The sequence below is a fragment of the Rutidosis leptorrhynchoides genome, chromosome 11 (assembly GCF_046630445.1).
Source record: "Rutidosis leptorrhynchoides isolate AG116_Rl617_1_P2 chromosome 11, CSIRO_AGI_Rlap_v1, whole genome shotgun sequence".
NCBI classification, from domain to species: Eukaryota; Viridiplantae; Streptophyta; class Magnoliopsida; order Asterales; family Asteraceae; genus Rutidosis; species Rutidosis leptorrhynchoides.
In genome coordinates, this window is record NC_092343.1 from 35369986 (window position 1) to 35385482 (window position 15497).

Here is a 15497-nt window from a genome sequence, read left to right on the forward strand (position 1 = left end):
ATAGTCAAAAGGGACTGGATTATTGACACCACAAATAATTGCACTTTGTGGCTTCTGATACTTTTTGAGTAATTAAGGAAGAATGATGTGGATTTTAAAAATGAAATATATTATGGAGGGGTTAGTTACTTTTATATTAAAAAAAATAATTCAACAGTGCTAAATGTAGGCCAATGGACCATTGAGATCTACATGTGATCTCTTGTGTGATTTCGTGATTATTTTCCATTTTATGAGTACTATCATAGTGGAATAAGATCTTTTATTAAGACTAAACCTTTCTTGTCTTGTTATCTAACTGGCTAGACATAGAAAAGGGTTAAAAACAATCACATTATAATTCAATTAGTCTGCGTGTGTGTAATATATATATATATATATATATATATATATATATATATATATATATATATATATATATATATATATATATATATAGGGACATGATCAATGGGGAAGTAACCAATCGGGGGAAGCGGGGGGAAGCAAATTTTTTTTTTTTCGTTTTTTTTGGAATTTTTTTTTCCGGCATCAAGATCACACGAAAACATGAACATTTAGAAGAGACACTTCGTGATGAATGTTATTATTTAGGTGGAAAAACGATTGACAAAAATAACATTCAAGATAATATTGTTCGTGAAGAATATGAACGTTTTTTTTTCATGTTTTGTGAAGAAAAATTAGCCCGATTTAGAGTTTAGGGTTTAGGGTTTAGGGTTTGGTGTTTTGGGTTTATTCCATAATCCCTAAACCCTAAACCTTAAACTCTAAACCGTTCGTGTTAAAAACTCAATCTAAATCCTAAATCTAAACCCTAAACCCTAAATTTCTAAACCCTAATATCTAAACCCTATAAACCCTAATATCTAAACCCTAATATCTAAACCCCAATAGCTAAAACCTCAACATACGCTCGAAAAACACGATAATTGTTATATATTACTTCTTCGAGCGTTTTCCCGCCAAAATAAAAATATTAATCACAAAGTGTCTCTACTAAATGTTCATATTTTCATCTCATCTATAATGTTCGTGAACAAAGTTTTTTCAAAAAACGAAAAAAAAAAAAAAAGTTTTTGCTTCCCCCCGCTTCCCCCCGATTGGTTACTTCCCTCTTGATCCTACCACTATATATATATATATATATATATATATATATATATATATACACACACACACACACACACTAGTGAAATGACCCGTGGAACCACGGTTTCATTTAAACGAAACAGTTTAATGATATGTTTTAGGTATTAAGTGAACGTAAATGCTAAAGTTATTTAGTTTAATGACTCGTGGAACCAGAGTCTGATTAAGAAACTCATCAGCTGAACATTTCATCAAACACCTAAAATTTATATTAAACAATCTATATCCAATCATAAGAGATAATATTGGTTGTCATTTTATTTTAAAAGTGTAAATTAAAATATAAATTTAGAATCGGTTTCCTTCTGTTTAGCTTTTATAACTTCTCGTACTCAATTCAAAATAATTACTTAAAATTATTCAAAATTATTTAATTTTAATAATTAAAATAATTATTAATAAGATTTAATAATAATAATTAATTAATAATATTTAATTTTAATTCAAAATTATTTAGATTAATGACATCACCCACCATGTTTAGATTTTTTTTCTTTTTTTTCGATTTTTTCTTAACAAATGAATTAGCCTAATAATAAGATCATCATTATAGCATTTTAATATTAACTATAGATATATATTTGAACTCTTAAAAAGGAAAGAAAGTTTCTCATATAAGCATTTCTCGTATTATTGTAACCCATGACAAAACTATGGCTTGAGATTCATAGTTGATAGGTTGATAACTAAAGTTGTTACAAATGCTAAAACTAGAACTTCTATATTTTTGCTAGCATTCCCAATTTTTAATACTGTTTTTATTACTTACACTTGTTGTTTTCAGTTATAATAGAAAATTAAGAATACATATTTGTTTTAAAAATCTAGAAATTCATATCCATATATAATGTGATTGGGCATCTTTTGGAGAATAAAGAAAATGGTGCAAAAGATAGAACAAAGGTTTTCCATGCCACTATCAACATCACCCAGAACTTGGGGGTTGGGACAAAGCACTAAATGGCATATATATTCTGTCTGTTGCTCCCGGTTTCTTTCTTATTCTTATCATGATTTGGGAGAAAAACTAAATTAGATATAACCTTTAACAAATGGAAAAAAAAAAAAAAAAAAAGTATCTAACTATCCATGCAGTAAAACATACGGAGTACTTTTCTTTTTACATTTAGAATTTAGTAAACAAAACGAATAAGTGTTATGGTCTAAACGAATCCGAAAATCCCAACTACACAATCCGATCCAAATTATTAAAACTATATGTTCTGGTCCACTAGTCAGAATATATGAGATGAGAAGGTAAGATGTAGACACTCATACTTTAGTTTTAAGACACTGCTTCGATAATCGTCGTCCGGACATCACAAATGCATAACAAAAAAATATTCATTCGAAATAATTGAAATAACAAGAAATTAAATACCGAAAATAATGCTCAATTGGATCAATTGAACTTTTATTAGAAATAGTGAAGTGATACTCCATGGACCATGCTCAACTGAATAGGAAGGTGCTAAAACTACAAACACCATGACATAATTAGACTTTACATTTTAAACCATACCCGAGCGGAAAACGAGGATCATACGAGTTTGTTTGATGATCCAAGGCAGTTGATCAACTGACTTGAACCATGAAACCAGAAGCCGCCCATGGAACTCATAATCTCCAAAAATAACATCAGTTAATCCCGTTTCCTTCAGTGCCCGGCAACCAAGCAGGCAGCAACTAACGACTCTAACGTTTCCAAAACCGACGTCTCTAAAACCAACGGTCTACTGGATATCAGAATTGCGAGAGTCAGAATTTTTTCTGCTACCAGCTTTAACAATTCATCTCCTTTGAAAGAAATTATGAGTTCTAGATTATCACCACCCGATTCAACATATGGAGCTTCACCTACGACTACAATAGCATAAGAGAAAACTTGTCCCAAAAGTCTTTCAGTTGTCGGATTCTCTTCGTATACCAGTTCGGTATTGTCTCCGATTGCCTCTTTAACAGAGCCCATGAACCGTTTAGGCGTTCAACCCATTCAGCCCTACATCATTTTAGACTATCAACATCCATCAGATATAACGTATACCGCAAAACGGGTATGATTTTTTAGATGGGTCAAACTGGTCAGGTCAAAGTTTTTAAACTCGTAAAACCTCTAGATAATAATATTTTAAAAATCTTGTAAATACCCATTTGACCCATTAAGGACCCGTTGTCCTGTTTTGACTTTGGGGGCCTTTTCTTTCCAACTTTGACTTTATATATTTTTGTTTGTATTTAATATTATTTGATAAAATTTACATCAATGGATTGGTTTTTGAATATATTTTTACCGGTATAACGTTCATCAAGTATTATATAACAAACAATAATTTAAAGTCAAAAGTTGGAAAGAAAAAAGACTTCTAAAGTCAAAACAAGACTATATGGGACGGAGGAGTTATTTGTTAGGCTTCATATGGGTCTAAATTGGACTCATTCTTTAAGTTTTTTTTATCGACCCAGTTGGTTGTTAAACACCTAACCCAATAGACCCATTTTTAAAGCTATGAGCATCATTTGCCAGGTATAGATATAACTTACCGATTGTGATTCGTCCACTAGTACCTTCCCATGTAGCGGTCCAACCGCCACATTGGTACCCGAGATCATCTGCATGTTTTCCAGCAACAAGAACCCGTTTTGCATTTTTATCTAACTGTAAAAACGGCTTATTTAAATCTTTCCCATTTTTCAACAGGACCAATGACTTGCGAGCTGCTTCACGTGCTAATTCTCTGTGTGGCTGGAACGATGATTTTGTCACGTTTAATAGATATAAAAGTCTTGGATAATATATATAAGTTCAACATGTATATCTATTAGTTTACCTTGCTGCCGACAACACCGAGTAAGGATCTATCGGACATGGGATATTCAAAAAGTCCAGCAGCAAATTTAACTCTTAGTATTCGTTCAACAGCATCATTGATTCTTGCCATAGGTACCTCCCCTGATTCTACCAAATATGTTAAATCATCCAAAAATAACTGATATCTGAATGGAACCATCACCTACAAGTTTCAAATGTGTAAAACTGGAGGTCAAAACTCGGCCAAGTCAAACTTGGTCAACGTCAAGTACTCCCCGAATTGCTGAGTACTCCCTAAAAAAGTCCTGACCGAGAAATCGCTGAGTAGCAATTTTTTCAACCTTGGACAAGTTCCCTTTAAAGTTTGAACCAAATTCGGTTATTTGACCCTATTTACAGATAAATATATACCCAAATTGACACTTTCTTAGGAACATGGCTTGAAAATTGCCAATGTCCTCAGGTGCAAAACAGCATCTGTTTTGAGGAGCTAACGTACACATTACCATATCGATTCCAGCATTAACTGCAGATGAAACAGCACTTCTGTAATTTGACCCAAAAGGTCCCTGTGGTTTGTAACGAAAATCATTGGTGAGCCTTGAACTTTTTTTTTCATCAAGAATGGTCCCTGTGTTTTGCATTTGAATCGCCGGTGGTTCCTGTATTTTTCATTTAGATCTTTGCTGGTCCATGTGGTTTGCATTTTTTCGTATTCAAAATGCAAACTATAAGGACCATCGATGACGAAAAAATTATAGAGAGACCACCAAGTGATTTATGATACAAACCACATGGACCATCCGTGTTATTTTGTCTTTTTGTTTGTTTCCTTGTTTTGTTTGTTACAAAAGTTTTCGTTTTTTATGGAAACAAATAAAAATAATAATATAATAATATATAAATATAATATAAATGGTAAAAAGAAGATAGATTAAGGTGTCGTTTGTTTTTCAGTTTGCAGACCTTATTATGTCTTATGTCTGCGCGCTCGCAGACGTTTTTACTGCAGACTGTTTGTTTTTCCAGAAGACATAAGATGAAATAATGTCTTATTCTGTCTGCAATCTCGCGGACTTAGAAATGTGCTTCTAAGTGCTGCAGACAGAATTAAGTTATTTTGCAGACATAAAAACAAACGGTCTTTAGTATTCAGCATACAGACCTTCAGGCCACATCTTCTTTACAGATATGATCCGCAGATCTTCAGACAAAAACATCTTAAAAAACAAACAGCACCTAAGAGTTTCATACTTGTACAGAATCATCTACTTCAGGCCCGCCCAAACCATCGAATATTACCGACTTACCATATAAACTAGAAGTTCAGACCGACATGTATAAGCAAGGTGATTTGCCCATTGCTAAATTCACACTGTTAATAGTTGTTTTGAAATGTTGTGGAGTTCGATAATCAATGTTTTAAAGCAACGTTATCATCTATTCGAAATAAAGCCAATCCAGTCGATACTTCTTGAGGGGATTAGTATAACGTCCATGGATACTTTTCTGCCTGTTAGGAAAGTTGTGGAAGTGCTACGGGAGAACGTGAATAAAGAGAAAATTTTAATTAGTGAACTAGTGGAAAAATTTGAGTTAGCAATGAAAGATGTAAGAAAAAATGGAGATTGGAATGCGAATGTGAGAAGACGTTAACAAAATATTGCGTTTCCTCATATAAAAAAACATCGAAGATATCGAAAACTTCAAGGATATTAACTTGGTAAAAGGAGTAATAAGAAAATACAATGGTTTTATCAACTCACCAAGTCTTCTTCAATTATAAGTTTTTCTAGTGAGTTAATGGAGCCATTGTATTTTCTTATTACTCCTTTTACCAAGTTAATATCCTCAAAGTTTTCAATATCTTCGATGTTTTTTTATATGAGGGAACGCAATATGTTGTTGACGTCTTCTTACATCCACGTTCGCATCTCAATCTCCAATTGTTCCACATCTTTCTCTATTAACCCAAATTTTTCTAATAGTTCACTAATCAGAATCTTCTTTTTTTTCATGTGCTCCCGTAGCACTTCCACAACTTCCCCAACAGCAGAAGCGCATCTACAGACGTTATACTAATCCCTTCGAGAAGTATCGACTGTATTGGCTTTATTTCGAAAAAAAAAAAACGTTGCTTTGAAACATTGTTTATCGAATCGAAATCCACAACATTTCAAAGCGACTTTTAAGAGCGTCAAGAACAAGTGCGTGGTCAATCCCTAATTCCTTACTAACAGCTTCTTGACTGGGATTTTATTTCATGTCACACAATCTGTTAAGCACCGTCTTTTTTAAAGATAACTCCTACAAATCAACCAAACATTTTTATTAAGGGTGTGTTTGGACGAAAGTAGCTGGAGCTGGAGCTTAGCTTATGAGCAGGAGCTGGAGCTTATTTTTGAAGCTGGTAGCTGGAGCTTATTATTTTTTATAAATGTTTGGTAAACTAGCTGGAGCTTATTTTTCAGTACATAAGCTCTACTTTTTTCATAAGCTACTACAAGTAGCTTATTTTTTGAGAGCTTATGATTTTCATAAGCTCTACTTTTTTTGTCTACCAAACAAAGCTTATGACTTAGAGCTTATTAAAATCATAAGCTCAAGCTCCCATAAGCTTCCATAAGCTCCAATAAGCTACGCGCCAAACACACCCTAAATAATAAAAATAATAATTTCGAATGATCAGGAGCAACACAATGAGAGGGTCAAAAGCTGTTGGAATAAAATTGAAGTCAAAGGCTGGCCGAGTCTTTTGCACGATCAGGAATAAATAGGAGTTATTTTTAGTATGGATCTTAGCATAATTGTTTCCACGTTTCTGTTTTGTACTGCTATAAATAGCTTCTTCTTCATGGTTTATAATAAGCAAGTTAATTTCCAATTACTACGTATTTCAACAACTTTATATAGCCCATATAATCTCTACAAGCCTGCGCTCAGATTATTATTTACTATGAGCCATGATGATTTGGGTGAAGTCGGTTGGTTAATTGATTTGGTTAGACCCAACAAATAACATGATTTTTGGTTTGGATTTGAGTTCTAAAATAAAAGTTTTATGTATATATATATATATATATATATATATATATATATATATATATATATATATATATGTATATATGTATGTGTGTATGTGTGTCTGCGTGTGTGTGATAATACAAGAGAGGCAATCCTACCATAATAAATTGACACGGCATTCATAGATACATTTTAACAAACATATTAATACTTAATAGATAGCAAAAAACGATTACTGATTTTAAAACTCTGAACGTTATTTTTTTCCCCATTTACAAATTACAGGTACCACAATCAAGCAGCTCATTGCAGTTCTCACACACTAAAATCAAACTATTGATAAATAATTAACAAAAGGAAAAAGTAAAAAACAATTAGTATACCTAATCAACGATCAAGCAAAGATAGACCATCTATGTAGATTAAGCAAATCTTCAATAGTTGAAGATAGAGCGCAGAGAGTATGAAGATTAGATTAGGGTTTTGTTTACCAGTGAGAGAGTGAAAGTGTGAACGGTGTTTTCAATTTTAGATCTAGGGTTTTCTTCCTTAGTTTGTCGGGGATTAAATATTTTTTACCCCTGCCACCAGAGCCAAAAAAAAAAAAAATTTGACAAAACGCTCTCGCAAGGCGCAAGGTACCTTGCGTAAACCATGGCGCAAGGACGCAAGCCGACGCAAGCCTTCTTGCGTCCTTACGCCTTTATCTTATCAGGGTAGGATTTTCAGGATAAGATTTCATTAGATTTTCTAGATTTTCATGGATAGAATTTCGATCCTATATAAAGAATGTCCCTGGAACTTGTAATTTATCATTTCCTAACAACTCATTCCAAAAGAATTTCAGTGATTATTGGCTACACAAGGTACTTTTTCAAGCATTTTTTTCACTAAATAAGTATTTATGAATTGTGTTAATGAAGATAAATTTGTTGTTCATATATGTTGTGGGGGTTCTTTTGAGTACATTAACAACATTCCCATGTATTTACCCCTAGATTGTTTTAGAATTCGGCTAAAACTACCTGTTGCACCGGTAAAACCAATGAATCAGAGAATATTATTAAAAAATGTTCTTAAAAAAATACAAATGCCACCCAATTCACCTGTTTCAATGAGATACATTTATAATAACCATGTTTTTGATATTACGGATGATTATGAAGACTTTCAAGAGTTCTTACAATATGCAATTGTAAATGCTCCGATTGATATTTATGTTGTTGAGAAAGTACGAATGAATCTACCACAACGAAACCCATAAACACACGTACCACAACGGAACTACGAAACACACCAACCACAACGAAACCCAGAAACACTCCAACCACAACCAAACCCAGAAACACACTCAACACAAGTCACTGAACCAAACCTTCATAATTTAGAAGCGGGAGAGCCTGAAATGCCACCTCCAAACACTGAAGAGTTTGATATGTTTAACTATGGTGTTGAAAACGTATGTAAAATTAAAGAAGGAGACCACCCGTTTGAGATATCTGTTGTCGCATCTAGTGATTCAGATGGAGAAAAAGACGGAGACGAAGACGAAGAAGATCAATATGAAGAAGAAAAGCAAGATTTATTCTGGAATATGCCACCTCTATTGAGTCAGCAAGAGCAAGAGCCTGAATTTACGACACAAACATCAACCACGTATAGGGTATCAGATTTAACTAAAGTTCGTCAAACTTTTTTGAACAAGGTCGAGTTCATAAACACTCTATTTACAAAATGTCTTGAAGAAAACTTCCAAATTAAGCCTGTAAAGACGGACAAATCTCGATACACCGCTAATTGTGTGTTGCCAAATTGTGAATGGAAAATTAGTGCTTACAAAATACGGAACACTGAAAACTTTATGGTAAAGAAATTGCATGACGTACACACATGCTCACGCACACTAATTATGGGAAACAATAAACATGCTACCAAAAAGGTGTTGGGTAGTATGTTTGTGGATTCTTTCAAGTCTGCAAACCGGGAATACAAAGCAAATGATATACGTGCGGATATAGGACAACGGTTCGGTGTCATCATATCTTACAATCAAGCATGGAGGGCCAAATGTCATACATTACAGATGCTTCGTGGCAGTGCTGAGGACTCGTTCCTCTTGCTTCCCCTTTACCTATATAACATTAGGATCCACAACCCGAGAAGCGTAAGTAATTTGGTCACCGACAAAGAAGATAGATTTTTGATGGGTTACTATTCCCTTGGCGTAGTTGTAAGTATCGATAATCTCTCTCATTTTTAACTTATAATTGACCTTATTATAATTGAACACTTTTGATCTGCTAAAATCTATGTAGGTTCGATCATTTGTTCAACATTGTCGCCCGGTAATCATCGTCGATGGTGCGCATTTGAAGGCAGGGTACTCGGGGACAAATTTAGTTGCCGTTGCGATGGATGGCAATAATGGAATTCTGCCATTGGCCTATGGAATAGGTGGCGGCGAGACAAACGAGGTTTGGTCATGGTTCTTAGACAACCTAAGAGATCATTTAATGAGTTGTGGTATGAGTGATCGTATTTCATAGCTTACTTTTTTTTCTGATCGTGCTGCTTCAATTGCACATGGTGTTTCAACTGTGTTTCCTGAAGCCTTTCACTGTTTTTACGCACGTCATTTGTTTGGAAGCATCAAGACTAAATCTAACAAATTCAAATATTTTGAATGGCATTATTGGAAAATGGTGAAAGCTTACCGTGGGTCGGATTTTGAGGATCATCTTAGTGTATTTCGAAGAAGATTGAGAGCGTCTTACAATTATTTAGAACAAGTTGGTTTCCACAAATGGTCCAGAAGTAGAGCTGAACATGATAGGTATTCATACCTTACTAGCAACAGTGTAGAGTCTGTTAACGCACTATCCAAACATGCTCGAAAACTACCTATTTGCATGTTGTTTGAGTTTTTCCGCGCTTCAGTACAAGATTGGTATTTCAAACATCGCAACCAGTCGGTTAGTCTTACTTCAACGGTTACCCCATATGCTGAACGTAAACTAGGCAAGAGGACGAGAAAATCTAGAAGATGGCAAGCAATTCCATCGACAAACAATCTAATAGAAGTGCGAGATGGCAGAAAAAATGGAATGGTTAATCTCGACGATAAAGTATGTTCATGTGGACAGTGGCAGTTATCGGGGATACCTTGCGGTCATGTTATTGCAGCAGCACGACTTTTCGGTGTGGAGGATGTTACTCAATTTGTATCACACTGGTTCACAACTCAAACTTATATAAATACGTATTTGGAACACATCCTTCCTTTGCCCCATCGGTCAGAATGGTCGTATCCGTCGCCCGGCATTTTACAAATTGTAAACCCTCCCATTAAGGAGAAAAGAGCCCCTGGACGCCCTAAAAGTACAAAACGTATTCCGTCGAAGGGTGAAGATACTGAAAAAACTGTAAGAACTTGCACTCGTTGCAAAGAACCAGGTCATGGTAGGGATACGTGCACAGCTTCTTATGACCGAACAGGTGAATCAACTTCTAAAAGGGTAGTAAAAACATCGGACTCAAAATCGAAGAAGGGTAAGGAGAAGGCCACAGATGCTGAAGCTTTTAAGGCATATCAGTCTCAGTTTTATGCAACGTGCAATTTAGGGAGCGATAATTAGTAGCACTATCGCAATTGTTGTAATGTCAGTTTTATTTTTAACTTATTGTTGGATTTCGTTATTGTAATGTATTGTTGTATTTTCCTTGTATTCTAGGTACCTACTGTGTTATTTTATGTAATAAATGTAATTTGTTTTACAACACACGCAAGGAAGCAAATCACTTACTGCGTACGCAAGGCTTTGCTTACGTACGCAAGGGTTTGCTTGCGTACGCAAGGCTTTGCTTGCGTACGCAAGATAGACGAAAGTATACACACGCAAGGACGCAAGGTCATGCTTGCGTACAAAAAACAGCCAAAAATATGTACACGCAAGGAAGCAAATCTAAGCTTGCGTACGCAAGCATAAGCTTGCGTCCTTGCGTGTATGTCAAATACAACTGTTGCAAAACTGAATTTACCAGCAACCTATTTACACCATATTTGCATACAAGACCTGCTACCTATTAGCTACAATGTATCAATCAACCTGAATCTCTACTGGTGGAGTTGGTGGCGGCGGTTCTTGTGTATCAAAACGTGCACGAAAAAACGTCCTTACCATTCTGTTTCTATACTGCTCTGCAGCCTTTTTAGCATCTCCAATGTTGTCAACCTCCTCCCTTCCATAAATAATCCTCTCCATATGTATGCACACCAAAACCCCACAATCACCATGACCACCAATCTGAATTGGCACAACGGGACCAGGTTCAATCATCAACTCCACACTCGCTTTATTTTCATAGTATCCGACAATTTGGGAGTCTTGCGTCTTGTTAAAATAGCCAATCGCCTTCAAGTACACTGGCAAGTTGTCACCCAAAATCTTGAAAACTGCGTCAAGTTTTTTTCCATTGACACATCCGGGTAAACTGTCGTACACAAAAACCTTCATTTCTTCTAACTTCAACTGAAGCAGCAGGAAATGTTCTTCGTCGTAAAAATGTATTGGGATCAAGACCTGTAGAGGCAGAAAGGTTAAAACAAAACAACAGACGCAAGGACGCAAGATAAACCTTGCGAAGACACAAAACATACGCAAGGGCGCAAGGTCAACCTTGCGACAACGGGACGCAAGGACGCAAGATAAACCTTGCGTAGCCAAAACACACGCAAGGAGCAAGGTTGACCTTGCGACATCGACACGCAAGGGCGCAAGGGAGAACTTGCGTCCAGTAACCAAGAAGCAAGGTCGCAAGAATGTCCTTGCGTCTGCTCCAGAACAACAAATGCTGTAAAAATTCTTGTGTTTACCTGATCACAGTCAGCCTAAGATGGATATAGGTCAACACTGCCGTCTCCAAGTCCAATTAAGTACATGTAATCTGGAGGATTTTGGCCAATAATTCCCTCTCCATCTATTGTAGATTCCTCCTGTGTGCCCACCTCTTTCTGAGTATTGTCAAAATAAGTGTTGAACCTCTCAAACATGTTCAGGAATCCAAGTGGCATAATAGTCCATCTAGAACTAGCCTTAAGCACCTCAGCTGGAAACTCAGGAGTGGCATAAACTTGACTGGCTCGGGGGAGAAATCTCTGATGATATCTCAACAGAAATGTAGCCCAGCCGTCAATGTGCTATAAATATAACAAGTTAACATATACAGTGTAACCTTAGTATGATTTATAAATAAATTGTATAAAATTAACAAAAGAATAACAAAATAACAAACTTACAAACTTACCAAGTTATCCAAATAACCAGAATGCCCTAATGCCAGTAATCGAAGCCAAAACTCTTGATTTATAAAAATGAATTGCTCATTTTGAAAGATGAACATGCAACGCGTCTCTTGCTTGCTCTCAATCATTGTCTTTGGATCTTTTGCTGGACCTGCATACTTTCTACCATCTCTCCAGGCATTAGGTGGCGGTGGTTGGAGAGTTCCTTGATCATTTATAAACCTGTCAATCATCCCCCAAATTTCTTCCTCAGTAGCCCAGTCTTGTCCCTTTCTTTTTCTCTTAGTCACTTTAACAGGCTGCTTATCAACACTAACCTACAATAATTATGGGAAACAAGGTTAATATAAATTAATTCAAACAGACGCAAGGACGCAAACATAATCTTGCGTGTGTAGAATACACCACACGCAAGGACGCAAGAACAACCTTGCGCCTAAAAGACAACAGATGCAAGGACGCAAATGATTGTTTGCGCCAGCAAAACTCACCTCTGCTGCTGCATCTGTGTCCATGGGTACCACATCCTCATTAATTTGTTGTTGACCTTGATCTTCTTCAGTCCCTAACTTTACAGCATTCATGCTTTCCACCTTCTCAATCACATCTTTTGACAACTGAGTAAAATACAAATGCTAACTTAGTAAACAAACATACGCAAAGACGCAAGGACAACCTTGCGACAAGCCCACGCAAGGACGCAAGTATAACCTTGCGTGCCTAGAAGCCAAGACGCAAGAACACTTTTGCGACACGCAAGGACGCAAGGCATGTCTTGCATCCGAGACAGTAACAGAAAACAACATTAAATAGCCATTATTTATTGCAATAATCTAACATACAACTTTTTTAATTTGCTGGGTTGTACCTTCTCAATAGGTTTTCTGTACCCAGGTGTTGTGAATGGGGACCTTAATACACCAGTTGGCTTTCTTTCTCTGATTCCACGTCGAATGTGCATTGGAGACGGCCTTTCAGTCTCATTATCAGACAAAGATCTTCAGTCTCATTATCAGACAAAGATCGATTGAAACACATATCATCATCCTAAACACAATAAATAACATAAGTAATAAATAAATCAATAAATCAATTCAATTAATACCAAAATAATAATAAATAAATCAACATAAATCAATTCAATTCAATGTACCTGATATTGTTGTTGTTGTTGCGATAAAAGTTCTTCGTGTTGCATAACAAATTTTTTGCAATCAATTAACTCTTTCTCTTGTTTGTCCACCCGCTTTGTCAAAAACTCTAACATACGATGTAAATTGTGTACATCATGAAGGCCCTCTGTATGAACATCTTCTGTTGAATGCTTGTGGTGTGTCTGCTCAGACCCATCAACAACTGGATCATCTGTATCAACTTCATCATCATGGACCTCAACCTCGATCTCATCTTCTGGTACCTTTCCTCCTCTAAAGTACACGTCACTCTGAATCCACCATTGACAACTCTGCTCTGTTTCAGTTGGTTGCAGACCACGAAAAGGTCTCTTTTTCTTGGGACACTCATCCTACAATTAATTATTAATTATTTAATTATCAAATAAGAATATTAGCAGAAAGCAATACGCAAAGACGCAAATAAAAGCTTGCGTCTGTGTACGCAAGGACGCAAACAACTCTTGCGTTGAAGAACAAAAACACACGCAAGGACGCAAGGTCCACCTTGCGTCTACATAAAAATACACGCAAGGACGCAAGGTATACCTTGCGCCCATACCAGAACCTGTCTGTAAACAGATAACATATAAACTATGAACAATTTAGGATAGGCTAACATTTTAAAAATGTAACTAACCTGAATATGTAGGAGTTTAAGGTATTCAGACATTCCAAATGACTCGGCAGATGAACGCTTCCAAAAAAGAGCCCTCGGTACTCCATTCTTGTCAGTCTTTTTTGCAAACGGTTTAATGGTACGACGGTAAGACTCGAGAATCCAAATCTACAAATAAAAAAACAATTACTTTAATTTATGTTACATCCTAAATATTAACATTAAATAACAAATATTCAACCATTTACCTTGAAAGCCCACATAAATCCCGCCAAAGTGTACGCCTTTCCACTCTCTAATTGGCTTTCACGAATAACAAAGCCTTCACTAACCGCTTCGTAAGTTGGCTCCCAAATACGAGACCCCCATGGGTACTGATTAACACGCGATAACTCTTCGACTAGCCATAAAAACTTTTTATTCACAACATGGATCCCTTATTTACCCATAAAACCTCTCTCTACAATCAAGATAATTGCTAATCGCACCACATCATCGTCACTAATACGGCTGTGATCAGATTTTAAAAGCATCTTTTCAACATCACTAATCAAAACATTTTGAGAATCTTTAAAACCCTTAAATAAACGTCGTCTAATAGGTGCGGTCTGGACGTCATAATTCTTCGGGATGTAATGTGCCATGTCCGTCCGGCTACTAAACAAAAAACCCGTTACAAGGCAAAATTCACGGCGACCAAATCTAATCAAAAAATTGTTCTGAAAATGAAACCATATATCCTCATGCTCATCGGGGTACTTAACATTATCCAGTCTTTCCGGCCGCACACTCTTTCGTTGAAGCATGCAATGTACAAGCCCGGGATCATTACCAAAGTATTCAAGATCTAACCATGGACCAAAACACGTTTCTTTAAACTTTTTAATTTGATTCTCAGTCATGACCTTCTTCACATCCCCTATAACGGTCAACTTATTCTTCATCGTTAACTTTCCTTCCACAAATCCCTGCATAAGTAACTTTATAATCAGCAGAAGTACAAGGACGCAAGGACGCAAGAAAAAACTTGCGTCCGTTTAATAGAACAACGCAAGGACGCAAAGACATGTTTCTGGAGACACACAAGGACGCAAATATAACCTTGTGTCCTTAACGATGCGTACGCAAGCACGCAAACTAGGTCTTGCGTCTGATTAATTTCCATAATTTTACGAGCAGTTTATGTATGTTTCACTCGACCATATAACCTAAAATACAGTTGCATGTCATAAAACAACGATTGTACTTCATTAAACACAAATACACCTCGAAGAGACATTTCATCGAGCAGTTGGTGTGCACATTTATACAATTCGCATCGAACCCAAAATAAATCGATAAAACACACATAAATAACAAAGTAATCACTAAACTGGGTGCTCGCCATCGTAGAGAGGTTGATTCCTTGATTATTAGCTT

The 15497-nt window shown here is 36.1% G+C and overlaps 1 protein-coding gene and 1 long non-coding RNA gene across 3 annotated transcripts; both read right to left on the reverse strand.

Annotated features, from left to right (window-relative positions):
• Positions 1 to 2977: 2977 nt before the first annotated feature.
• Positions 2978 to 6598, reverse strand: LOC139876624 (uncharacterized). Of its 2 annotated transcripts, none has more exons than XM_071863963.1 (4): positions 4468 to 6526; positions 3981 to 4163; positions 3694 to 3895; positions 2978 to 3151 (listed from the first exon to the last, which is right to left on the reverse strand). In XM_071863963.1, exons 1-4 carry the CDS (start codon positions 4603 to 4605, stop codon positions 3129 to 3131), a joined length of 546 nt encoding a protein of 181 aa, XP_071720064.1. In that variant the 5' UTR covers positions 4606 to 6526; the 3' UTR covers positions 2978 to 3128. The 2 variants fall into 2 exon arrangements, with proteins under 2 accessions (XP_071720064.1, XP_071720065.1); XM_071863964.1 differs by having other exon boundaries at positions 3033 to 3166; positions 4468 to 6598.
• Positions 6599 to 13789: 7191 nt separating this feature from the next.
• Positions 13790 to 14724, reverse strand: LOC139876450 (uncharacterized). The gene is made up of 3 exons (XR_011768096.1): positions 14327 to 14724; positions 14100 to 14246; positions 13790 to 13812 (listed from the first exon to the last, which is right to left on the reverse strand). It is a non-coding gene; the product is annotated as an uncharacterized lncRNA (long non-coding RNA).
• Between the last annotated feature and the right edge of the window lie 773 nt (positions 14725 to 15497).